Here is a 27,167-nt window from a genome sequence, read left to right on the forward strand (position 1 = left end):
ACCAGGAGTGCCTGCCACTCCCTGTTTCTGCTCGCAGGTGGGACAGCGTTTCCTCTGCTCTGAGCCTGGGGTGGCCCAGGGAAGAACATTCTGTATATTTTTTGGTATCACGAGAGTGCCATGTAGACCCATTTGTGGTGCCTCGAGGTTTGTGTTTTCCCCCGAGGTTCAGATGACTGCAGGCTGCTTGCCGAGGGTCAGCTCTCGAGATCAGGGAGCCTCTGGTGCCTCAGAATAAAGATGGTGCTAGAACTTTCACTTTGCCCACAAGTACAAGAAGCCCGTTCCCTAAAGTGTCCATTCTGCCCTGAACCACCACTGTGTGATGATGGCACGTACAAGTAGAACCCTCTGTTCTCTTGTCTTCTTGACGGATGGTGGAAAAATCTGGAAGCACCTCTGTGCGTGCGGGTAAACTGATAACCCAAAGAGCCCCACTCCCGAGTGGGCTATTTCTGAATCCACTTTGGCACATTTTTAAGATTGTTTGGTGAAATAACACTAACATTACATTTCTACTAGTCCTAAGTTATGGTTTGTAATATCTTCAAATCATAGTCCAGGAAAACTGCCAACACCCTGCACCTCAGCGGCCTGTGGGGTCCTGCACCCACCAGGCTCGACTGCGTTCTCCCACCCCCTCCTCACCCCCTCCCTGCTGCCCAGGCTCCAGCCCCTCCGGTGTTTGGTTTCAGTGTTTAGAAACTGCTAAGCTCAGGGCCTTGCTTCCCTTCTGCTAGGAAAGCCCAGCCTGCCACTTACCGCACGGCTGGCTCCTTCCTGCCCTCCAGGTTAGCTGGTCACCCCACTGGCCTTCTCCGACAGCCCTGCTGACAGTGACCTTCTTCCCCATTCTCCTTGCAGACCCGTTAGTGCCTGGAGAGCACTCGTCCCCTCCCAAGGCTGGGCTGCGGTGGTTGCTTCTATCTCTCTTGCCTGGTGATTCGTCTCTCCCCTTGCCCTTCTTGTGAGCTGCAGAGGGCAGCGGCCTGTCTTGTCTCTGCCGTAACTTGGGTACCGCCATGGTGCTGGCACCTGGTGTCTTTGACAATGACCTGAACTTGACCGAAGGGGCTCCCCGCCACAGGAGAGAAATGTATTCCTCGTCGCCGCCTGTGGTATAGCATCCCTGCAGTGTATCTGGCGTAGAAATAAAATGGCACATGTGTCCCAGGCGCTGTGCAGAGAACACGGGGCCTGGTAGGTGCCGTGGTGAGGGAAAGGTGAGCCGAGGGCTGTGTGGAAGAGGGGAAGGTGGGGGGTGGGGGCACAAGGCTCAGGAAGGTGCTTAGGAGTTGTGGGATAGCACAGGGAACCCCTCTTCCTGTCAAACATAGGCTGGTAACCTTTTACGGGTAGAAAGCGGATATTTATAAGGAATTCCTGTCTGGAGGGTGATTTGTGGCTGCACCTTTTAGAGGTCCTTCTTTGAAATTCTGTGAAATTCTGTGCCATGAGAAAGCGGGAAAAGGAAGTAAGGAGTTTTGTGGTGGGAGTTGTGGTTTTCAGTAGGACAGTTGGCTGAGGCCTCACTGAGAAGGTAGCTCTGGAATAAAGACTTGATGTTTGGGGAAGACCTCCCTGGAAAGTGTTGGATTTGCCCCAGACTGGACTTGTGAATCAGCATTGAGAGGGTCTTTTCTTCTGGTGTCTTTTGTTGTCCTCAGTTGAGGTTATGGGGTTTGTGGGGACAGAAGTTGACTTGCATGCAGCAGGACAGAGGACAGAAACTGGACGTCTGCCGCTGGGCTGAGCACACACACGCTGAGTGCCACCACGGCGGCCACCATGGCCTGGGCTGCCACTGCCTCTGTGTGCCCAGCCAGAGCCGGCTGGAGCCAGGCACCACTTCCGGAATGGCTCCCAGCTCGTCCACGAGTCTTTGCAGACGGGCGGACCCAGCTGTGGCCTCAAATCCCAGTCTTGTGACTAATCCCAGTGCCTCCTGATTTTCCAGTTCTGCTCTTAGACCTCACACCGGTCAGTTGCCTGCGTTTTCATCTTGTTTTTCCCTCCTGCACTGCTTGGCCCCTCCTTTCGGGCCTGGCCACTTTTTCCCATCTCAGTGCTCTCCCTGAATGACTGTCATTTCGTCCCCAGCGTCTTCCTCTGGAGGCGCCGCAGGTACAGCCCATGAGCTCGGCTTTACTTGCAGGGATAGCAAGTGTCCTTGGTGTGTGTAGCTCCTGTAACATGGGGCAGCCAGTGGGTACTCTGCGTCCTCTGCCCCAGGGAGGGGGGCCAAGGCAGCAGGATGGGGGAGGGGGCTACTTAAGAAATTGGTGCTGTGAGCATATGTTCTCATCTGCTCGTTAAATAATTGAAACCGTCAAAAACATCATCCTGCTGAGAAAGAGCATTCTGTTTCATCAAAGCTGATTCATATTTACAATTTCGAGGCTGTAACCTCTTCTTATTGGAGATGAAGTAATTACGTTTTAAAAGTCACTCACTTCTTCTGACTTTGTGTATGTGCCATTGACCCTTGAATGTCACAGGTTTAGACTACAATGGATCCACTTATACACGGTTTTGTGGATTTTCTTTTTAAGAACTACAACACTATGTGTGCATTTTTCCTTCTTGATGATTTTCTTAAATCTTGATGATTTTCTCTACAGCTCACTGTGCTGTAAGCGTACAGTGTAGAATACATAGAACGTGCAGAATGTGTTAACTGAGTATCTGTGTTCTCCCTAAGGCTTCCGGTCAAAAAGCAGTAGTCAAGTTTCGGGAGAGTCACATGGATTTTCAACACTGTAGGGGGATGGAGACGGGGTCAGCACCCCTAACCTGCACTTTGTGTACAAGTCAGGTGTGTTAATCCTCAGATCCATCTACCGATGCTGGGTAACTGTGACTGTTTACCAGCTTTATCCCTAGTGAAAGGTGCGGGTTTTGCGGTGCGTTCCCTGTCTTTTTCTGTGCTCCCCGCCCCGCATGTTATCTAGATGGCCTTGGAAGTTCACCGTGAATGTTTGTGTGTTCACCTGGCTTTGGCAGTGCAGTCAGGGAAGTCTGGTGTGTCTGAATGGTTTTAGGAAATTGCAGAGGTCTAAAGACGGTGTTGGTGTCTTAGCAGCTTGAAAAGAAAAAGAAGCAAGCTAAGGAAAACACTGCCTCAATGATTTATCATAATTTTGAGGAAAAGCAGATGTGTGTCTTTAAGGAGATATTTCTACTTACTTGAAAACTAAAAATAGTTTTGTTTTTTTTTTTTTTTCATGGAATTAGTAACACAAGGATTAACTTAGTCTGCAGGTTTCTGGTGAAGAACAGTCTGGAACTCTGGTTGTATTTAGCACTTGAAAACCTCTTGGACTACCTCTCCCATAGTTGTAGTGTGACATTACTAAGGAAACTTTCTGGGAGGTTCCTTCCAACCTCTAAATAACTAACGCTTTTTGTGCTAAATGTCAGGTTTCTTTTGGTTTTATATGGAAGCAATATGTGACTTTTTACCTGGTTCTTTATGGAGGGTGCTTTTTTTTTTTTTTTTTTTTTTTAAGATTTATTTATTAGAGAGAGAGAATGAGTGTGAGCAGGGAGGAGGGAGCAGAGAGGGAGGGAAGCAGACGTGCCTCTGAGTGCAGAACCGGACACTGGGCGGCGGCTCAATCCCAGGATCATAAGATCTAACCTGAGCCGAAACCAGGAGTCAGACACTTAACCAACTGAGCGTCCCAGGTGCCCTCTGGATGGTGCTTGCTATGGCCTGTGGGGCTGTGTTTAAATGGTCAGCAGAACCCATTTGGGGGGAGCGAGCCCCTGTTCCCATGCGTGCTGCGGGAGCACTTGGCTGAGTGCCTGGAACTACCAGCACTACCCCAGTGCTGGCCCAGCAGAGCCTCCCTTAGGTCTGCCCAGTGGAAGGGGTCGAGTGTTGCTCAGGGGGGCTCACGGTTCAGTTTACAGCCTTTCTTTAGAGCTTTCCAGCCTGTGAGTACTGGTAGTGGTCTTGCAGGTACACTGGTTTCACTCTGCTTCTCCGAGTTCCTTGAGTAAATAGCAGCCAAGTGTATCTCTGACTCCCCTTAAACGTGCTCCTACTTTCATCTGTGTTGGGGATCCCAGGGCAGGTGTGGACACACTGGGGTTCTGGTAGCTCTGGTTGCTCTTAGTCTTCCACGCCTGCTGGCCTGACACCTACAGCGCTGCCTCCAGGCTCCGTTGCAGTGCTGCGGGGCTGGTGTTAGGGAGACCCAGGTCGGAAGCTGCAGCGTTGAGTACCAGCTGGGACCTCCTTTCTGGGGCTGACATCAACTCCCGGCCTGGGGACCTCAGGCTGCGGCTTCCACCAGCTCTGTGCTCCCAGCCACATCCTCAGCTCCTTTTGCTGTTAGAAGAGGAAGTCTCCTCACTTGACTGTGCGAATGTCCTCATTGTTTCTGGTCCTGTGCATACGGTCTCAAAGGGCCGAGCTGCGGGCCTCCGTATCCCCTGTTGAAGGGCATCTTCCCTGGACCGACCTTCCCTGTTTGTTCTTACCACCTTTCCAGGGACAGCCGGGCTGGTCTGCTGGCCGGGAGTAGGTCTAACACCGGAAGACTGCTCCAAGTGCATTATGATTTTAGATCATTATTTGTATCTTAACTAATCATAGAAGCATTTGTATATTTTGGAAAGAAGCAATACACAGATGTGGGGCATTTCTTTGATTTAAACCTTCATACTGAAGTTTAATTTACTTGCTACAGTAAATTAAGCTGTCTCTTTCGTTGAACTTTTCCTGTAAACTGGCTTTTTATCTTGGATGTATAGAAAGATCGTTTTTAAAGGAATTTCCAGACCCATTATACAACTAAATTACTCTCAGGTAAAACATGAGCCAGTGCTGAGTTATTAATCTCAGTTTAAGGAGGTAAGGTTTCCATTGAGAAGTAACGTGAAGGGACTGGGGACATTTGGTGTGCGCTATTTGATCAGTTTGGGTACAAGACTGTCTAGTTGTTAGTATGCACATACTTTCTCATGTATTCCTCACTGCACCCTCAGAGGTAAACAGAAGGGTAATCTTTGTTTAGCAGATGAGGAACCTGAAATTCCAGCATTTGTCCTCCCAACAAGTAGACTGCCTACTGCCTACTGTGTGCCAGGCCCCGGGAATGGGAATATGGGAGTGAACAGAACAGACCAAGGATCCCACCCTCGAGGGCATTCCAGTCCCCTGGGAGGAGAAAGCTAATACACAAGATGAATGAGTGGATCATAGGGTCCATTAGTCAGCTAGTGGTCAGTGCTAAAGAGATATAAAGTGGGGAAGGGACAGGAGAGGTGGGCTTGGGGTGGCAGAAAGTCGCAGTCATACATAAGATGGCCAATGGAAGGCCTTGCTAGGAGGCTGATCTTTGAATAAAGAATCAAAGGAGCTGAGGGAGTGTATTATGTAGGGCAATCAAGGGATATGTGGGGCCAAAGGGTTTTAAGCATTGGGAACGGAAGGTGTAAAGGCCCTGAGGCAGAAGCAGGAAAGCCTTGTGATTGTAATGGAGCCAAAGGGAGAGATGAGGAGAAAATAAAGTCTGAGAAATAACAGGGTCTGGTCATGTGGGACCTTCTGCACCTTTCTAAGGACCTGGTCAGAGAAACAACAGGGTCAGGTCATGTGGGACCCTCTGGGCCTTTTTAAGGACCTGGACTCTAACTCTGATGAGACAGGGACTCCTGTAGCATTTGAGCAAAGAGAGCCATGAACTGACTTATTTTGAAGATAGACTGGAGAGGATGCCTACAGATGTGACCTGCAGAGTGCCCCGAGGGAACTTTCCTATGGGCGGAAGGGTCACTGGAAGCGTGCAGGGCCAGATGTGCAGCGGGGCCTTGCTGGTCTGTGTGCGTTGATGGACACCACTGCACGTTAGCTCTGCATTGGTATCTGAACAAGGAGGTGGTGGAGTGTGAGTCAGTAGGAAACACACGCACGGAGTCACGAAATACGGAGTGAAAATCCTGGCAGCCCCACAGGCCGGGCCTCCATGTAGAAGCTGGAGCGTGGGGATGCAGGAAAAGGCGCGACTAGTAACAGGGAAGGTGCTTTGACCTTGTTTAACCATAGTTCCTCCTCCGTGGGGCCAGGAAGCCAGGTTTGTGATGTTCCAGCAGCTCCTGATGGCGCCAGCAGCTGCCTCCCCTGTTGCCCCCTGCCCAGGTGTGTGCACACCGGAGACTTGACCCGGAAGGTCTCAGCAGCTGGGCGGAGTCTGCCTCATGCTGCTCTCAGATGTATGACACGTCCACATGCAATTTTGTGCTGCTTGTGTTCCGCGGTGGTAATTTTATCATCTTTTCCCCTTTCTAGTTAGTCTAGTTAGTCTTGTAGCCAGCCTCAGACTTCCCATCGGGTGTCTTTGGAGAGGGGGATGGGAATGGTCCGCAGGCTGGTGTGCTGTCCAGGCGATCTTTCTGCCTCTTGCCCTTTATCTTAGTGTCTCAGCGTTTCCAGGGGTCTCTATACAGATAAGACTGGGTGTTAGCCCTCCCTTCAGATTCACAGCTCTCCTGATGAGGAAGCTTCTAATCTCAGGCTACAGGCTAAAAGGTTTTACCTCTTTTCTCTGCCTTCATCCAAGATGCTTTACTGGAAGTACTGGCTGATCTTCATTTTCTGATTGTAAGCAGACACTTTAGAAATTCAAGCATTTTTATTAATGGTTACTTCATGACTTTGATCGCTTTTTAAATAACTCACTTTTACTCATCATTTGATGTATTTGGCTTATTATTCATGTTTTATTATTAATAGAACTTAGAGGAGAAATGCTTCTATAAAAGCTTGTTTGAAGTATAGAAGCCAAATGCCTATTAATTTACTATTTTTTCCACACTTTGGGTTGTCAGTATATATGTGTGTGTGTTGTGACACACACACATACACACTAAATTTGCTTCATTTTTTTTCTTTTTCTTTTTTTTTTTTTTCAAGATTTATTTATTTTATAGAGAGAGCTTGAGTTGGTGGAGGGGCAGAGGGAGAGAGAGAATCTCAAGCAGACTGCGCTCAGCACACAGCCCGACATGTGGCTTGGATCTGACGACCCTGAGATCATGACCTGCGCTAAAATCAAGAGCCAGATGCCCAACCGACCAAGCCCCTCAGGCATCCCATAAATTGGTTTCATCTTCGGTTGGTAGTATTTGGAATTTTCCTTGGAGCTATGGATTGAGGATGTGACTGGTTAAATATTATTGTAGAGCAATTTTAGCAAAGCCAGACAGACCAATTAAAAAAATCAGTTTCAGGAAAATGAAATTTACCAGCTATAAATATGTGTACATTGGTACAGCCTTTCTGGAGAGCAATTTAGTAATACTTATCAGGAGCCTCAAAAATGTATGCATACTTTTGACCCAGCAATTTCATCACGCGACTTTGAGGACTCTGTCACAGGACAGGAGTCTGATACGTGCAGATGTCCCCGTCCATCTGCGGAGCCCTCGGCCTTGTTGTTCATACTTTCCATGCTTTGGGAACAACTCAGAGGTTCAGCAACAGAGGATCCGCCTAATTATAGCCTTTCCCATAGGTGGGATTACTACACAGCATTTACAGATCCTGAGGTTTTGAAATAGTTAATGACCTGGGAAATGTTTATGATCTACTGCTAGAAATGTTTTTGAAGACTTAGAAGATGTTTATACAAACATACACAAAGACAGTTCTATGAAGAGCAAGACCGATAACATTCTGCGTTAACAACAGTCATTTCTAAATAGTAATATTCTTGAGGACTTAATTTCCTCTTAATATATTTCTGTATTTCCTCTGTACTCTGTGCTCAAAATATTTTTGTAATCGGAAAGAAACAAACTCTGTCTGAGGAAATGTTCACGTGAGTGATTCAGTCCAACAGAAATGTAATGTGAGCCACAAATGTACTTTAAATTAGTCATGCTAAGAAAGGCAAAGCAAAGAAAATTAATATATTATGATAACCCGAAATATCAAAACATTATAATTTCAACATGTGATCATTATTAAAAACTAAAAGATATTTGTGTTTATTATCATATCAACACATATCATGTGTTATCGTAAGTCTTTGAGAGGCAGTATGTGTGGATAACACTTCTCCACTCAGACTGGCTACTCTTCCACCGCTCAGTCGTCATGGACGGTTAAGGACCTCTATGTTGGACAGAGCAGCCGTCAAATGCTCTAATTTTGTGCTCCCAGGTCATTTATGTGAGTGAAAGGTTCTTACTGTTCAGAGATTAAAGTATGATCTGAACTCACTAAATTTTCTCTAACTGAGCCCGGTGTAGGCATATCCCATGCTTCTAGATTTTAACTACTCTTTGTTTGTTTGTTTATTTGTTTTAAATACCAGAAATGTCAGGTCCTCAGAGGTCAACTCAGATCTGGTTGTAGTCTTGGGCCTGATGTCAGCTGTGCAAAAGACAGGAAGCAGACAGCTTCTGCCTTCTGCCTTTGTGCCTTCACTTCCCTGATAAACCCATAGAGGAATAGACTATAGGTAAGAAACACCACCTGTAGGGGCGCCTGGGTGGCTCAGTGGGTTAAGCCTCTGCCTTCGGCTCAGGTCATGATCTCAGGGTCCTGGGATCAAGCCCCACATCAGGCTTTCTGCTCAGCGGTGAGCCTGCTTCCCCCTATCTCTGCCTGCCTCTCTGCCTACTTGTGATCTCTCTCTCTGTCAAATAAATAAATAAAATCTTTAAAAAAAAAAAAGAAACACCACCTGTAGAACCCCAGAATCACATTTAACTGGCTGTGTGACTGAGCTTCAGTGTTTCACATCTGTAAAATGGGCACACTCCTGCTCATCTTGCAGTGTTACAGATGAGCTCATGGACGTTAAGCACTTGACACAGTATTGCTCACATGGCAAGTACTTTGGTATGAGCGATGTTACTGTAGCGTCCCTGACCCAGCCTCTGGCTTGCTGAGAGAGCATGACTTTTGTGCATGTCTGCATCTGCTCTTTGGACGCCCTGATCAGAATTTAAAGGATTTGTGGAAAGATAGCATTTTCGTGACCTCCATGCTGTTGTTTCCCACCATATGCTAAGGCCCCGAGCTTGAGCAGGCTGGACGCAGCGGCTGTTATTCCGGGACTGGCTTGTGATGTGTGTGTCACACCCCCGACCTCTGGACGAGGCAGTCTTTCTGCAGCCCGTGTTCACTGCTTGTCCTGACCAGAATCTACAGGGTAGAAAATATCATGAGTGTGTGCCCGGACCTCTCCTTGTTGTCCAAGATGACCCTGACAGATGGGCCAAGGTCGTGTTTCCTCAAATGCAATCTAGTGGCCCGATTTTCTCACACTCCCTCCCTTAACCTCTTTCTACACTGTTATCTGTTCTTCCCCAAACCCAGCTCCTTACTGTTTGGAGTTCTGAGCCTCAGCTCAGTCCTGTTAGCTTTGAAGTGGTAGAGGCACATGAGAGGGCCCACCCTAGAGCAGAGACCACGCAAGTTTGGCCCCATGGCTCTCTGAGCACAGTGCACAGCAGAAAATACATCTTACCCAGCATGGGTGCATGTGCAGGTGCCTGGACATATACAGACACATCCATCTGTGTATATACCTCTCCCTGTGTATGCAAGTCTTTCTTTAAAACAATTTGGTTTTTGTTGTTGTTGTTGTTTTTAAGATTTGATTTATTTATTTGAGAGAGAGACAGTGAGAGAGAGCACGAGAGGGTAGAAAGTCAGAGGGAGAAGCAGACCCCCCATGGATTTGGGAGCCCGATGCAGAACTCGATCCCAGGACTCCGGGATCATGACCCGAGCTGAAGGCAGTTACTTAACTGAGCCACATAGATGCCCCTAAAACAATTTGTTTTAAGTAGGCTCCACACCCAGCATGGAGCCCCCCTCAGGGCCTGAACTCACAGCCATGAGATCAAGAGTCAGATGCTCAACCAACTGAGCCCCCCCCGGGCACCCTAACACATAATTTCTGTGAAACTCTTGCTGCTACTATTATTCGGATATTTACTGTAATGTTCTCTTCCATTTTTAAAAAAGCTCACTGTGTTATTTCACTGTGTGGATCCTGACTTGAATTTTGAAAACACTGAATTAGCACACTGAGCTGTGTTCCCTGTGTGTAGTGTTTATGGGCTCTACCCCCCCCCCCCATTGGAGGGATATTTTGTATTTATTTGTTCTCAGATGTCTTTATTATTTACTTCGACAAGAAGGCTTCATTCCCTCTCGCGCCAGGGCTTGTCTTTACAACACTTAGGGGCTGTTTAGTCCAAGTCGATTCCCGGGTTCTGAGCCTACCACTTGAAAGAGAAGAGGAAAGGTTGCTCCCTGCGAGGCTCCAGGAGGCGACTTCAGAAGCCTGCAGCCTGCGGGCTCTCGAGTTCTGACATTCAGCTTGGGTTTTCACATTCCATTTGAGGAGATCTGAGGAATTCTGAACTGATGTTGAATTCCTTGTTTGCTTATTTATTTTTTAGCTTTTAGGAGCGCCAGCCTTTCCTGGGTACCCGGAAAAAGCTCGTGATTGACAGTTTGCTTCTCCCCTATGCTTCCTAAATCCAGAGTTTTTCTTACAGTTCCATTTCCTTAACGTGTTGCCTTGGATTTCCTGCTGTCCCGTTAAATTTAATTTGTCTTAAACTTACCCAGATGTCCCCCATCCCGAGCCAAACCGTTGTCTGGATTCAGCTCAGGAGAGCTGGTTGGTGGTCTAGTTGTGCATTCTCTCCGCTTGCCCCACTCTCCACTCTGGCTGTTCATTCTCCTCTTCCTTCCTTCCTTCCTTCGTCATTCTCGTTCATTCTCTGTGGGGTGGGGGGCTTCTGAGTGCCCCTCCACACCTGCACTGGCTCCGTCCCACCACTGAGTCAGCAGGCAGCTGCTCCTTCCAGACCCGATGTTTCCCCCCACCCCAGTTCACCCCCACCACCCCACAGCTCTCTGCTCTTCTCCCCTGAGGGGCTTAGTGCCCGGCCACCTCCTCCTGCCTCTGAATATGGCCTCTGCACACGGTGCTTTGCACTGCTTCTTGCCCCCCACCCCTGCCCCACGCATTTACCACCTTCGTGGTCCCGCCTCCTTCCCTGGCACTTGTCTTTGTCTGAGGGACATCTCAGTGTAGAACTCCCGAGGTGGATTTCCCGGAGCAGCGACAGGTGAGGACCAGCCTGTTCTGTTACTGGGTTTGTTCCCAGCAGCTCCTTGGGGAGGAATGGTGGGGGAGGGGACCGGCCCGGGCGACCGCAGTCCCCGTCCCGACAGTAGTGGCACTCTGCGGACCTGGCTGTCCGCTTGCCGCTTCCCCTTCTCACTTATTCTCTGACCTCTCAATTAGAAGCTCTCCTCCGCTTCAGTTTCAGAGAGAAACTAAGAGGAGCCATCTGCCTTTGCTTGCTGGACTCATTAACTTAAAGAAACGTATCCTGTTTACATTTCTGGCAGCATTTCTTTTATTTGGATGGCGGCCAAAGGCAAACAACTTGGCCCTCGTGGGCTTAAAAAAAATAATGTAAGAAAAAGAGCTTTCCAAGTAGATACGCTGTTATCTGATTGGGGAACATTCTAAACCTTAACATATCCTTAATGTCACTGTTTCATTCTGTAGAAAAAGCTAATTTGATCTAGCATTTTCGATCTATCTCAGCTTTAGTATTTACTGTGGGAAGATTTTAGTAAGGAATGACTGAAAAGATTTGGTTTGATTAGGGGCTAAACAAACAACATTTATTTTGAAATGAGATAACAGGATTTGCAAGTTTTGGTCTCCATCCAGTAAAACTGAAAAGCCCCCAAATCTACATCCCCAGCAGACAGGGAACCTATTCTTTGACTAGAAGTTTAAATTGCTGGATTTATAAGTTGTCTTAAAAATGTGCTCTTTGAACAGTCTAAAGTGTTACATAGTATCGAGATGAAGTCACCAAACTGCTAAAGCCTTTAACTGTTCATATTTGTGTAACTGAATAAGGCAGATAGCTCTCAAAAAATTAATACTTCCGTAACATTGTTACTGAAAGAAGAGCTCTCCTTAAAGCCATTATTGAGACAAGCAAATTGTCTTCTGCCTTCATTTTTTTCCCTTTTCTTCTGAGTGTATATGGATTTTCAGGATCTTCTGGACTATGTGTTTCAGGAAATTGGTCTTTCATTACAAAAGAATGAGGCGAGGTGTTTTATTTTTGTCGTATGCCTGCTGTATAGCAGTATCTTTCTTTTAAGACATCATCAGCAGCTCTATAATGATGGTGAACCCGGGTAGCTATCAGTTCTGCTGAAGTATAGTAAATAGAGCATTTCCAACGATTTTATGCTCTCTAAAAAGCAAGAAAAAGACTCCAATTTTAGGCAGATGTCCCAAAGTAGAAACCTCTCTTTTATCTTGATTTTGGATGTTCAGAATAAAGTTGGCAGAGAGTATTTTTTTACTAGGATAAATTTAAAAGGGCAAGAGGGACCTTTTTTTTTTTTTCTTGATGCTTTTTTTCCCCTCCAAATGAAGAAACTAAAATATAGAAAACATAGTTAACTGGTATAATCCAAAGTTCATCAGTTTTGTCAATTTCCCTGGATTTTTAAAAAGAGAAATAAGGAGCCTTTTCTTCGTGTTTGGGAGCAGTTAATTTGGACCAGTTCCAAGCTTGCCTGGGTGGCAGTGTGTGCAGTGGGAACACAGGCTGCTTTTGGATAGACCAGGGTTTTCTAAGCCAAACCTGTATTCACCCCAATAATTAGGGAAGGCCTGGTCTGTGCAGGGTTGAAAACAGGCTTGGAAATGATCACTCAGTCTTCTAACTCCGTTTTGATTCCCTGCCTTCAGCTCTGACATAGAAAAATGAAACTCCCGAGGGAGCAGAGGTTCAATTTCCCTTGTGAGCTCCTTGTGAGGCTCAATTTTTTTCATGTGTGAAAAGAGCACTGAAGAGATACCTGGTGTGTCAGACTGAACTTGCTGGCTGTGACTTGTGTGGGCTGGGCGGTCAAGAATGGTAGGTGGGCTGGTTACCTGACCAGAGGCTGGGGCCGGGGGTGGGGGGTGTCGAGATTCTGACCCAGCTCCTTCGCTGAACAAGGTGCCTCATGTGCCAGGACAGTGGGGAGCTTTGTCTGATTTGCGCAAAGCTGCAGTGACCCTGGATGTAACCCTGTACTAGACCCTGTACTAGAAATCTCACTGGAGAGATCTCAACTACCTTCTCTGTACACAGATACCTTTCTGTCGTGCAGCACATGGAGAATATGAAACACCTTTGTTTTTTTAGGTTCCCGAAGCTTTCCGATATTGTCCTTTTGGGCAGATGGGAGTTTGGTGTGAAGTTGTCAGAGGAAGTGGGGAGATGGGAAGAGACCAGAGGCAGGAGAGCTGAGGATTTAGAGCTGTTCCCCACACTGGGTGGGCTCTAATTCACTCTTGCCACTTGCTGACACTAACCTGCACTTTGAAAACTCCCTTCGAGACCCATCCGTCTCCCTTTTCCTGCTGGCCCCTAGTAAACCTTCCCTTTCCATACCATGAAACTAGAGCATTTATTGTCAAGGCTGCTGGTTAACTTCTTAAAAAGCTTTTATTTTTAAATAATTAGAAGTTCTCAGGAACTCACAAAGATAACAGGGAGAGGTATCACACAGTTTCCCCCAGTGGTTACATTTTCTGGAACGGCAGTGCAAACTCACCACCAGGAAATGGATGCTGGTTCTGTGTGTGTGTGTGTGTGTGTGTGTGTAAGATTCTGTGACGTGCTCTCCCACATGAGGGTCTGTGTAGCCAATACAGCTCAGCTCCATCACCTCCAAGATCCTCCAGCTACCCAGTCACCTGCCCTCCTGCTTCCCTGATCGTCCCCAGTCCCTGGCAGCTGCTAATTTGTGTCCTCTCTTTATAACTTTGTCACTTCAAGAATGTTATAGAAACAGCGACACAGTACATGACCTCTCGGGACTGCCTTTTTCTACTCTGCATCATGTTGAGATCCACCTGGGTTGTCGCATAATGCAAGTGTTTGTTCCCTTCTACTGCCGAGTCCTGTACCATAGCGTGGAGGCCCCCACGGTGTGCAACCGTTTCTCCGTTGAGGGACTTCGGGGTTGTTACAAATAAAGCTGCTCTGGACATTCTTGCACATGTTTTTGTGAGGACCTAAATTCCCGCTTCTCTGGGTTCAATGCCCAGGAGTGAGATTGCTGGATTGTATGAGAGATATGTGTTTAATTGTTGAAGAAACTGGAAAACTGCTTCCAGAGTGGCTGTGCCATCTTGGGCGCCACCCCCCCCCAATCAGCACTTGAGACAGCAAGTACCTCTGTGTCCTCACCCCCATTTGCTGTCCTTGCTGGGTTTGTTTTAGCTGTTTTAATGGTGGATGGCAGTACCTTGCCAAGGTCCCACCTGCTTCGCCCTCACCTGCTTACTTGCTGTGTGTGTGTGTGTGCTCTCTGGTGAAACATCTCTTCATACTTTCTGCCCATTTTCCAACTGGATTATTTTTCTAGCTGTTGAGTTTTTGTTTTTGTTTTTTTTAGCTATTGAGTTTTGAGTGCTCTTTATATATTCTAGATAGGAGTCCTTTGTTAGAGAAGTGGCGGGTAAATATCACCTCCCAGCCCAGAGAGCCTCTGTTCAGCCTCTTTTTTCTTGTTGTTGTTGTTGTTGTTGTTCTTCAGCCTCTTACAAGAGTCTTTTGCAGAACAGAGTTTTGATTTTGATGAGATCCAATTTCGAGTATCTTTCTTTTATGAATCATGCATTTAGGACAATGCTGTAGATACTGAACATTTTCTTCTCCACTCTAGTTTTGTGTTTTAATTCTATATAAGATTTAACTTTTGGGGTAAGGCTCCTTTTTCTGTTGCCTGTGGTTGTCCAGTGGCTACAGCATCATTTGTTGAAACGATTGTTCTTCCTCGATGTAATTGCTTTTGGATTCTTACAAAAATCAGCAGGCCATACTTGTGTGGGAGCATCTTTGGGTTCTCACCGGTGTTCAGTTGACCTGTGTCACTGAATCCACACAGTGTTGATTATTGTAGCTGTATAGGAAGTGTTGAGTGATTCCTTTCACTTAGTTTTTCTAAATTGCTTTGGCTAATCTAGCATCTTTCCATAAATTTCAGAACTAAAATACACACAACACACACCATATCCAAATCCGTACCTATTAAAGGTTTTGCTGTGATTTTATAGACCTCATGTTAGACTTGTGTACCCGTTTAGAGAGCATTGATGTCATTACTATTTTAAAGCTTCCAATCCATGAACATGGTATGTTCCTCCATTTAGTAGGTTTAGTTGGATTTCTTTCATCAACATTTTGTTTTCAGCATACAAGTCCTATACATGTTTTATAAGATTTGTATTTTTCTAGTAATTGCTAATAATACTGCCTTTTAGATTTCCGTTTCCACATGCTCACTTCTAGTAAACAGTTGACTTCTGGGGATTTATTTTTACATCCAGGGACCTTGCTGAATGAGTTCACTTGAATTCTAGGCGGCTTTTTTGGTAGGTTCCTTGGAATTTTCTACAAAGACTACCATTTCATTTCATCTGAAAGGAGGCTTGGTTTTATTTTCTCTCTCTCTCTCAGGTCTTTACACCTTTTATTTCTTGTCTTTATCTTGCCATACTGACAAGAACTACCATTACCATGTCAATTGGTGCTGCTTAGAGTGGCCAGCCTTGTCTTGCTCCCAGTTTCGGAGGAAAGGATTCAGATATAGGTTTTTGTCAGTGTTCATGAAGTTTTAGGAAGTTCTCCTCTATTTCTAGTTTTCTGGGCATTTTTATCATGAATGGTTGTTAATATTGTTTAATTCCTAGGTCTTTCTGTCTAGCTAGATTCTGAGTTTCTGGAGATCAGACTCTGCTTCCGTAAGCATTTTGCTTGCTCGCAGTGCTAGCTTGTGCTTTTCCCAGAGTAAGTGTTGAATGCATGTTTGTGGATCAGTACAGATGGACCTGGTTACCAGCGGCCGATGCGTGTGGGCCCTAAGGAAGAAACTCACAGGAACGCCTCTCACCAGCAGTCCCGATCTGCCAGGCCTGGAGGAGAGACCCTACCTACACTTTTTGGTCCCCGTTACATTCAGCATGGTGGTTCCAGGCAGAAACAGAGGTTTTAGGCACCAAACTGATGCAGCAGGAGAGATAGTAAGAAGGCAGAACTGAGGAGTCCGCTCTGACCCAAGTGTTGGAAGTGAAACTTTTTAGTGTAGCTGCCAACTAAAAACCACTGAGTTGTACACTTTAAATGGGGTAATTGTATGTTGTATGACTTATATCCAATAAAGGTGTTTTTGTTTTTTTGTTTTTTGTTTTTTGTTTTTGTTTTTGTTTTTGTTTTTAAAGCAAATGCCAAGTGGGCAGTGAGCATCCTGGGGTTCTCTGTGCCAGGGGGTGAGTTACTGTTCCCAGTTGTTCAGGGCCCCTCCAGACCACTCTGAGCCTGTGAAGGCTTTTCCAGACAGGCTCCCTGCTGCTCTTGGCCCAACACAGTATCCACTGGGTCCCCTCGAACTCAGAAATTGGCTTACTACAGTACTGCTCATTCAGAAGCCCTAGCCTAAGAATGATGAACTGGACCTGATTCCCAGGGGGGGCTGTCTCCTGCAGCCTGGACGCCTCTGCTCCTGTACTTAAGGCAGTTCTCCATCCCCTCGGCCCCGACTGCGAGGTCAGAAAGGGGCTGGAAATACTTATCTTTTAACAGTGAGGAACTAAGGAAATGATGAAAACAGTGGGCGCCTGGGTGGCTCAGTTGGTGGAGCATCTGCCTTCTGCTTGGGTCATGATCCCAAGGTCCTGGGGTTGAGTCTGCTCAGCAGGGAGTCGTCTTCTCTCTCTTGCTCTGTAGCTCCCCTCAACTCCTGCTCTCTCATGTTCTCTCTCAAAACAAATAAAAGTCTTAATAATGAAAACAGTTTCTCCTCATCCCTAGCAGTGGTGGCATTAAATCGAGGATCTGCCCCCCCACCCCAGCTCCTATATTAGTGCCAGGGGCAGGCCACTCGGCTCGTGGTCCATTTCGGTTCTGTCCTGTCTCCTAACTGCTGGCCACTCTTGAAGCTGAAAGAGGCACTGTGTCCCCCTGGTATCAAGGAGCAAACCAAGGGACAGGTCCTGGTGGGGGCCTGGGAGTTTCCTACTTGAGGACAGTTGATGCCCGGGCGGAGGCTCTCTGTGGTGCTCTCGTCATAGTTAAACCCTTTCTGTGTCTTTCCTCTCGCAGGGCTCACGGGTTCTTGTCGATGCACGAGACAAGCTTGGCATTCCATGGCAGTATTCGGAGAATGAGAAGCACGGCATGTTCCTCCTGGCCTTCGAGAACAAGGCAGGGCTGCCCGTGGAGCCCGCCACCTTCCAGCTGTACGTCCCGGCGCTCAGCGCTCTCTGGAGGGACTCCGGCATCAGGGAGGCTTTCAGCCGGAGGAGCGAGTTCCAGCTGGTGAGTGCGCAGGCCTCCGGGCGGCATGGTCGCGTTGTACACGGCTGCTTGGACCTTCAGCAGAAGTTCCTTGAAGACCACCGAGGTCCCAGCATACCTTTTCCCGGCCTTAGTCACCACACTCCTTAGTCTCCAGCCCATGACCATCCTCCATCTTTTCTTGGTTTCTGTGACCTCAGCACCTAGAGAGCACTGGTCACTTACTTTGTGGAGTGTCCCTGTTTGGGTTTGTCTGGTATTTCCTCATCGTTAGGATGAGATGATGCATTTTTGGGCAGGAAAACCGCAGAAGGGATGATGTGTGCCCTCAGAGCGTCCTTTCAGGGCTTCGGCTCCCGGTGACATGAGCCTGCAGCGCTCAGGGAAGGCCATGCTTGCCAGGGTGTCTGCCAGAAAGTTCCTGTCGTTCTCATTACCATTAAATATTGGGAGACAATGCAGATACCCGGTTTCTCTCAAGCTTACGCCCACTCATTTTACTCTGCACTGGCGGATCTTACAGGTGATATTCTTAGAACCCTTTCTCCTCTTCGCAGTCTTTTTCAAGTTTACTTTAAAAATTAAGGTGGAAGAGTCAAAAAAACAAGAGGGTGGTTGTCATGGAAAGGAAACCTTAATCTTCTAAAGGGCAGGAATATCAGAAACAACCAGGGAATACGATATCTCGGTGTGAACTTGGGGTCGAAGTCTTTCTCCCTGTAAACTGGTATGTTCTGGGAGAGAAGGCGGAAATCGCTACCACCAATCGAGAATTTACCAAAGAAGCAAGTGTAAACATCCAGAGCCAATTATTTACAATTCGTGTTGAAGAAGCATTCGGTCTGGGAGGGTGGTATGCTGGGGCAGTTTTGCCAGACTTCTGTCTGCTTGTTCCATTGCATGCAGTATCCTCGAGCTGGAAGGGACCTCCCGGCTGAGTAGGTCAAGGTCTCGTGTGGGTACAGACAGGGAAATAAGCCAGAGAGGCTATGGTTTGCTGCAGGCCGTGTCTTCTTAGTTATGACCATAAGGAACTCAGGCCTCAGAAGCCAGTCTGCTTGTTTCTCTGTTCATTCATTCATCCAACATTTATGGAGCACCTTCTGTGTGCTGGACACTGCAGTGTGCTGGGGTACAGGAGTGATAAGACCAACCATGGGCCTGTCCCTGAGATCTTTTAATCTAGACTTAATCTTGGCCTGGGGTTCAAGTAAAGATGCCAGAAGGTGGGTATCGGTCTTTCTCTTTCCATCTTGTGGGCACCCCCCACCAGCCGGGCTTTCAGAAGACTCGGTACCTGGGAAGCACATGGCTCCAGGGAGCTGTGTGTCCTTCAGGACTGTCCTAAAGCAGGGGCCACAGTGACCGTGAGGGGTGTGAGCGTTGTCATACAGCACGATCAGCCCTCCGTCCCCCGTCAGCAGTGCACCCCTCGCCTCTCCGCTCTGTGGATCTTCCACTTTGTGTCAGAACCTTTCTAGTGTGATGCTTCATCAGCTTGTTTTTGCTTTTTGTCTCCTCCCTGGGTGACAAGGCTTTGACGGTCTCTCGGTGGAGAAATCCAGTAGCTTTTGAGAATTGCTGTCAGCCAGGTGTTAGATTTTTTTTCCTGTTCCCTCTGCCCTCTGGACTTTACTTGCCGTTCCAGGCAGAGGCAGAAACAAAAAGGGGAAGAAGAAAGGCCAAGTCTGATGACAGCCTTGTGAGGGCCCTTTCTCCTTGGTGGTGGGTAGGGTGGGTGTGCAGGGCGGGGACTTCTCCCGCTCCGGAGAGGACACAGCTGTGCCCTTCTGTGTGTTCATGGATGTCGACTGCCATTCAGACACAGAATTCAGTACAGCCCCACAGCTCAGGAAAAAGAAAGGAAGATAACCTGTACCATGTTGGACCTTAGCTTTCAAATAAATAAGACATTGCGAGACGCCAAACCAAGAAGTTTTTCTCATAGGCGCAATGAATATAAATATTGTCTACTTCTATGACCTTTTTCTAATAAAAGAGAATTTGGGATTTTTTTTTTTTAAGATCTTATTTTTTTATTTGACAGAGAGAGATCACAAGTAGGCAGAGAGGCAGGCAGAGAGGAGAGAAGCAGGCTCGCTGCTGAGCAGAGAGCCAGATGTGGAGCTTGATCCCAGGACCTTGGGATCATGGTCTGAGCCAAAGGCAGAGGCTTTAATCCACTGAGCCACCTAGGCGCCCTGAATTTTGGATTTTTAAACGTGTCTTGCAAATTACGAACTAATTAATCTGCTTGTGATACCAAATAGGGATATTATTTCCACAGTTTGTCTGCTTTCTATTATACCTTTGAATTTAGGGTCTCGTTCATTAGAACGGTACGGCATTTGTGTGCCTGCTGTCTTCGGGGCATAACTCCTGCAGTGACAGGGCCCATGGGCTCGCACGTCGCCGTCCTCGTCGCTGGGCATCGGCCGGTGTGCTTTCCCCCTTTCTGCGTGCCAGGTCCTGTGCTGAAGGCGAGTCCCATTCATTCTGAAAGCAGGTGTGCAAACGAGTAATAGCAGTAAAATGCTACAAGCAATATACTTGAGGAATATAGAGTCTTCATTAGGGAGTCTACAAAGGGAGAAAATGGGCAATTCTAATGTGGCAGGCAGTGGTCAGGGGAGAGGTTTTTTCAAGGAGATTTATAAAGATGAGATAGAATGAACCACTGGGGACGTTGGCAGTGAGATGGGACGGGGGCGGGACCACGGGGGCAGCAGGAAGCTGCTCTGGGCCTTCCATAGCTCTGCCCCCTTCTCTGGGCTCGGCCCATCCGGGTCTAGCTTCCCTGCTAGTTTTACCGCTACCAGGCGGGGTGGGGGCTGGTCTTTTGCACACCTCTTTGTTCTATAGTTCATTCTCCTCTTCACCTTCACCGTCGGACTCCCCCAGTCCCCCGGACATAGCGGGTGAACAGTAAGGGAAATCACGGGGTGCTGATCTCCCTGAATGGATGGAGCCAATTGTGGCTTCTCACAGCATGCTCTCCAGAGCGTGGCCAGCCCGCTGCGTTTAGGGCTGGGTGGGGCTCCTGGTCTGGTGTGTCCTCTGCTGGTGCCTCCTGTTGGAGTCCTCACGTGCCTTCCCGTGGCATTTGTGCAGAGCTGGGGCCACCCTCAGGAGGTGTGCTGCACACACCGGACAGGCCACGTGGATTGTAACTCACTTCTCACATCCGTTCAGCGCGTATTTCCAAGTGGCAGGGCCTTGTCCCTTGCTGAGACTGCCTTCCTTTTCTGGCTTTGGAAGATGGGACTCAAGGCTCAGTTCAGAGGAGCAAGTTTATGTGGACTATGCAGGATTTCTTGATTTCTGGGAATCAGGCGATTGTGCTTATGACACAGAATGATTTTTGTTTCCTGTCACATTGCAAGGAATCCCCTTAGCCTTCCTGGAGGTTGCTCAGAAAGGCTGGGTGTTCAGGTTCCTTTAGATGTGGCAGACGGTGTTCATCACGATTCTGTGTGTGATGCTGCCTCCTTAGAAGCCACTGAGTGTGATGTTTTCAGAGTGAAAGTGACCCTGTGGCTTAGGGAATAGCACACTGGCTCTGAAAGAAGCCCTGGGATTGCCGGCCCTGCGCCTGGCGTGAGGTCCCCACGTGTCAGACTTAGTTTGGTGGTGCCTGGGGCTTTGGAATTCCTCCTAGTTGTTCGCACAGCTCTGCCAGGCACGGTCTGCAGGGGCTTCGCCTGGCCGCCTGCTCCTCCTGTCCCTCACCCCTGGGACGTGGGCTTCTTGAGGGCTTAGGAACAGGGTTTATAAGTTCTTAGGCTTAGAATGCCTCTTCCCTAAAGCTCCGGGGTAAAGTAGTGCCCCAAATTCTCCTTCACATTCCTGAAACAAACATCAGTTACATCATTTGAGGAAAGAATAAACCGGTCCCTTTTCAAAAGGCTGGATGCCGCAGGGTCACGTCCCTCAGCTCTCTTAGTGAGCTTCTGGGACTCGAGAGGGTGAGGCTAAGCAAAGATAAAGCGATTTGTAGCTACAGTCACTTTCCGTGGCTTTCCCTGAGTGCACAGGAGTCAGAGGGCCTGCTCCCCAGCAGCACAGTTACCTGCAGCCAGCCCTGTCCTTCTAGGGACAGATGTCCTCTGTGGTGGCCTGGCTGGTGCTCTTGGCCACGCAGGCAGCACTCCCTGGAAGCTGGTGGGTTAGGAGTAAGACTTGAGGTCACCGAGTGCCTGGCAGGTGACAGGTTATGTCTGCGGGCTGTCTGGGGAGAACGCAGGTGTTTTCCAGTGTGTCTGGCTGGGTCTCTGCCCGCCCAAGTGCCGCCCGGGCACCTGCCGCGCCCTGGACTCCTTCATCCCATCTTCTCTCTGCTCCCTGGATACCCTGTGGTCGTGATTTTTTTTAAATGCTGTCATCGGAGGTTTTAGACGAGAGGGAGACAAGAAAACCCTCAGCAGTGCAGTGAGCATCTGCCTGTAGCTTGCGATGTTTCCTGTAGTGCAGTTTGGGGCGTACTAGACTATCTTTCTGCTTTCAGACGATGCTGGTGCTCCTGGGCGTCTGCTGCTCCTGCGACATTTGGTGGCATGTGGCAGAAAACCCCACATGGGAGGGACTGGTTTTTTTCCCCTTCTCTGGTGAAGAAGTTCTGGGACAGCCAGTCCAGGGATGGGAGGGCAGGCCTCTGTCCAGGCCCTTCCCCGTGTCCTGTCATGGGGCTCCTTTCCCTGGCTTGCACCCCAGCCAGAGAGCAGGAGTGGGTGTGGAGGAGCGGCTGGCCTCTTCCTTCTAGGGCAACTTCCTAGGAGTCTCGCCAGGCGCATCATCGTCAATCTCATCTGGGAGCTGAGTCCTCTGGCCACACCTGCAGGGGGGCTGCTGCCTGTGGGCCCTTCCAGCCTGGTATTCCTGAGCCAGAAGCACAGAACGGCCCCAGGCCGGGCTGGCAGCCAGCAGCCTCTGCCCAGTCCCTTTGGGACCTTTCTGCCTCTGAGTTGATTGGGGGCTTCATATGGAGCCCCAGGGAGGGGGAATTGGGTCTCTAAGTTACTGGAACTCTCCTTTGTTGAGTCAGGAGCTGCAAATATTTGTGGAGCAGCTGCCCTGTGTCCTGGGGAAAACGCAGCAAACAAACAACGCAAGGAGCTGACTTTCTGATAAGAGGAGCCGGTCGCTAAACCAGCAGGAATGTGTCGTGTGTGTTGGAGGAAAGCATCAGGGAGCTGGGAGAGTGTGGGGAGGGGGAGCATGCTTGGATAAACAGGGTGATCACAGGGTGGGGGTTCTATGCTCCCTGCCATCACGGTAATTGTGTTGAGCGTATGGCCCCAGAGCCAGCCTGCATATTCTACTCTTCATGGTCTGGTGCAGCCTTGGGACTCTGTTCTGAGTCTTGCTCTTAAAATGATTGGACACATCTGCCCCAACCCCTCCACCTCCCCAGAGGCTATTGACCAGTGCTGAGAACCTGGGTGCTCAGCACAAGCCCACAGTGGAAGTGATGTGCAGAACACCGCAGAGACACCCGAGCCACTTTGTTGACGACTCTGTGTCTGTACTGGGAGCCCAGACTCCTGTAGCTTCCCCCAAGTGGCACTTGAGAACCCTGAAGGAGGTGGGAGAGCAGGACTTGTAGGTGTCAGGGGAAGGGGGAAGTGTCCTAGCTGGAAGAGTGACCAGTGCAAAGGCCCTGAGGTGGGGTCAAGCCTGTGTTCCAGAGCCCAGTGAGCAGGTAGAGTAAGAGGGGACAGGTTCCCAGGAGCAGAGCAGTATCTTTGGTTTGATTTACATTTTAACACGATTGTTTTGGCCCCTGTTTCAAGAATAGAAACAGGGAGGCCTATTTGAAGGCTTTTATAGTAATCTAGGTGACAGAGTGGGGGTTCGGACCAGCATGATCATGATGGAGGCAATGAGACGTGGTCAGGTCTGTGTCATAGAACTAGAGGGGAATTTGGAGGTCCTCTGGTTTCACTGCCCATCCAGCTTAAGGATTCCCTCAGCATCAGCCCTGTGGCTCATACTGAGCCCAGTATTTTATTTTAGATTTTAAATTGAGGACACTGTTGGAAAGTCCGTTTCTCTTTGCACGTTCCTTCCGGGCCACCTGTGTGTCTGGAACAGCCTCTGGAGCCCACGGAAGTAAACCCTGCGTTCATGGTATCTGTGTCCAAACGCATCCTGCCGTCCGTGCTCGCTGCCAGGGACATGCATCATGCTGCACGTTCCCATCTTTCTGTGGAGGTCAGTCACCCTTCATTTCCTCCAGGTGCCAAAAGTGAGGATCTAGGGCAGCAGAGGGCAGCTTAGAGACCTTCAAGCCCCCAGGGAAAGCGTCAGCCCCTCCAGTGCTGCTGGGGGAGCAGCGGAGGTCACAGGTGTCCCATTAGCATGGAATTGGTCTTTAATTAGTGAACACTGACGTCAGCAAAGAGCCCCTCTCTTGCCGTGCAGCACAGGACTTCCCTGTCTCTCTGCCGTCCTGCATTTATTTATCACCAGCCAGGCTAGTTTCATTCCTCTTAAATTTTTACCAACTGAAAAGTAGGACAACTTCATGATTATTAGGTTTTTTTCTTATGTGTATTAGCCATTTATAATTATTCTTTTGTGAGTTGCCAGTGGTACCCTGTACTTCCTTTCTTCTTTGGGGAACACATTTCCATTGATTTATACTTGTCTGTTTCTAGGTGCCTGTTTTTGTCACCTTTTTCTTTAACTTCTTAATTTTGATTTAATTAGTGATAAATTAACTTCTTGATTTTGAAGTAATCATAAATTCGTGGATGGTTGCAAAGATAGTACAGAGAGGTCCCTGCGTCCTTGGCCTGTTTTCCCCCGTGAGTAGATCTCATAGGACTCCAATATAATAAGGAAACCATGAAGTCGACATAGGTGCAGTGTGTGTGCATGTGCGCATGTGTGCGGTTCTGTGTCACAGGTAACCGCCCCTGGAGTCAGGACACAGAACGAAGTGCTCCCTCACCACAGAGATCTCCCTCGTGCTGCTCCTTTTATAGTCACACAGCTCCTTTCCTCCCCCACTGCGGCCCTGGCAACCGCTGATTTGTTCTCATCCCTACAGTTGGTCAGGTTGTATGAATGCCATCATACAGTGTGGGGCCTTTTGAGGCTGACCTCTGTCTCTGTAATGCCCTTGAGATGCAGCATGTCTGTCGTGTGCCTCTTTATTTCTGAGGAGCCCTTCCTGTGTGGGGGCATCACCGTGACTACGGATGCAGCCAAGGGTGCAGGTGCAGACTCCTATGGATGGACGGACAGAGAAGGCATCATCTTTATCTCAGAAGAGCAGCTCAGAAGTGTTAGAAATTCATGGATAACTTTAGGAGAAAGTGGAGTTCTGTTTCAGGTACAAGGAGACTAGAGGTTAGTTTCACTTTGGTACCGTGTGTGTGCGCGCATTTAACCTTTCAAACTGAGGTAACTTTCATAGTGTGATTCATAGTGGGAAATGCAGCCTTCTTAAAACTAACTGTTCATGTCAAAGGGGCTTGAAATTCTCTAACCAAATCCTCCTGTTTGCTCCTGAGATGGGTTGAGGCCTGGGAGTTGAAGCATTTGACTGCAGTGACAGAGCTAGTGAAGGGCCTGGCAGAACTACAGTGCAGAGAACCCCGAGTAGCTCCAGCCTTTGACGGCTGGTCCGGGTCCTGATCCCGGTGCCGGGGGCTGGGGGCGGCGAGGGGGCCACGCTGAGCTTTCCTCCTGGTGGCTCTTGCCTGAGGACACAGAAGCAGGAAACAGACTTGTGCTATTCTTGGAGTGGGGGTTGGTGAGAAACTTACATGTTCTTGCTCCTGATGTAGGCTTTTCCCTTTCATTTCATTAATCATGAATAGTATTATATACTTACAGACCTCTAAAATCTGCTCCTTTAGGGGGAAAAAACATGAAGTGTTAAGCATTTTAACACAGATCCCTGTGGATAATGTTGCTGTCAAGCCCTGCCTCTGGAGGGTTTGTAAGCTGGTGCCGTCGTGGTCTGGGTGGAAATGTGATACGTGCAGGCCGGCCTCATTCCCTTGCGCTTTGCAGGTCGAGTGTTCTTTACAAATTAAAGGGTTATGGAAATAGCGGGAGCCCCAGAAGTGGAGCCTGCAGGCAGGGCTGAATTGCGGCCCTTGAGAGAATGAGGACCTGCTCCTTACAGAGGAGCCGAGAACGTGGTTTCTCGAGATGGTGTTGGCTCCCAATGAAGATGCTCTGAGGGTTGCTGAAATGATACCAGAGGATTTAGAATATTGCATAAACAGAGTTAATAAGGCAGCGGAAGGGTTGAAGCAGGTCGACTCCAGTTTTGAAAGTCCCTTGGGTAAAATGCTATCCAGCAGCATCACGCGCACCAGGAAAACCCCTCGTGAAAGGAAGAGTCCATCAGGGCAGGAAACGTCATTGCTGTCTTATTTTGAGAACTTGGCACAGCCATCCCAAACTTCAGCAGCCGCCACCCTGATCAGTCTGCAGCCATTGACGACAAGACAAGACTAGGACTCCCTAAAGATTAGTAGGACTCTCTGAAAGCTCAGGGGATGGTTAACGTCTCGTAGCCATCAAGCATTTCTTTCTTAAGGCAGTTATAGACATAATGCTCCCACACACTTAACAGACTACGGCGTAGCTTAAACTTAGTTTCTGTGTGTAGTGGGAAACCAAAAAATTCATTTGACCAGCTTTATTTTGCTGTGCACTTTACTGCAGTGGTCTGGAACCAAACCTGCATCATCTCTGAGGTGTGACAGTGGTTGGAGTTAATAATGGAGTATTTTGTGTGATAACAAGGTCAGAAACCCCAAGAGAAAGAATAATGGATTTGACTGAGTTAACATTTTTCGCTTCTGTATGGCAAACATCATCACAAAGAAAGTGAAAGGGGAAATGACAAATTAGGGGGAAAAAATCACAACATGTAACAAAGGTGTTTTTTAATATATTGAGAGCATAAGAAACAATTGCAACAGGAGTGCTTACAAGCCAGTACGTTAAGACTGAAGAAGAAGTCAAACCTGCCATCCTCACTGCTCACCTTGCAAGTGCAGATACAAAGTAACTTTTCTTTTTAAGATTATTTTAGAGAGTGAGCACGCATGCAGGGGAAGGGCAGAGGGAGCGAGAAAATCTCCAGCAGACTCCTCGCTGAGAGAGGAGCCTTGGTGTGGGGCTCGATCTCACAACCCTAAGGTCATGACCTGAGTCGAAACTAAGAGTCAGCCGCTTCACCGACCTCCCAGGCACCCCATGAAGTAACTTTCTGTCAGTTAGACTGGTCGTGGTGGTGAAGAATTCGCTGATTGAGGTCCTGGGAAATAGGTGCTGCCATCCGTCGGTGGCAGGAGAGGGGGAAGTGGTTCGGTTTGTCAGTGCGCGTCAAAGCAAAGAGCGTTGCTTCCTCTGGCAGTAATTCATCGTCCCAGGAATTTACTCTGAAGCAGTTACTGTGAGATTTCTGGCTCCTAATTACCGCAGGCTTGTTATCCAGAGACTTCTGCCGAAGATAACTGAAAATGCTCAATGGAATGTTGAAAACAACTTTATGAAAGCCTCTAAGTGCCGAGAAGATGGTAAAGACTCCCCAGGCCAACCCGACAGTGTGAGACCTGCAGAGGTGAGCTGAGCCCTGGCAGCTGCTTCCCTGAGATGTCCGGTGATCTGAGCCATGAACCTGAAACTGCACTGTTTCATAGACTTTTCAGGGTTCAAAGGGAAGGTAGAGACTTAAGATTGCCAGAGTTGAGGAATCTGATAGGAAATCCCCCTGCAGTGAGCTGGGACATCGGGGCGTGGGGGATGGAGGGGTGAACCAAAGTAAACCC

General features: G+C 48.3%; 1 protein-coding gene across 3 annotated transcripts in view; it reads left to right on the plus strand.

Moving 5' to 3' along the window:
* The window catches only part of GNA12 (G protein subunit alpha 12), a 99,060-nt gene that overhangs the window by 26,386 nt on the left and 45,507 nt on the right, over positions 1-27,167 (plus strand). For all 3 annotated transcript variants that reach the window (XM_045075165.1, XM_004776373.2, XM_045075166.1), the window contains exon 2: positions 17,176-17,391. In XM_045075165.1, the coding sequence (XP_044931100.1) occupies positions 17,176-17,391 (216 nt within the window). The remainder of the gene's footprint in view (positions 1-17,175; positions 17,392-27,167) is intronic.

This window comes from Mustela putorius, unplaced genomic scaffold (assembly GCF_011764305.1).
Source record: "Mustela putorius furo isolate JIRA1106 unplaced genomic scaffold, ASM1176430v1.1 tig00000139_pilon_pilon_pilon, whole genome shotgun sequence".
NCBI classification, from domain to species: Eukaryota; Metazoa; Chordata; class Mammalia; order Carnivora; family Mustelidae; genus Mustela; species Mustela putorius.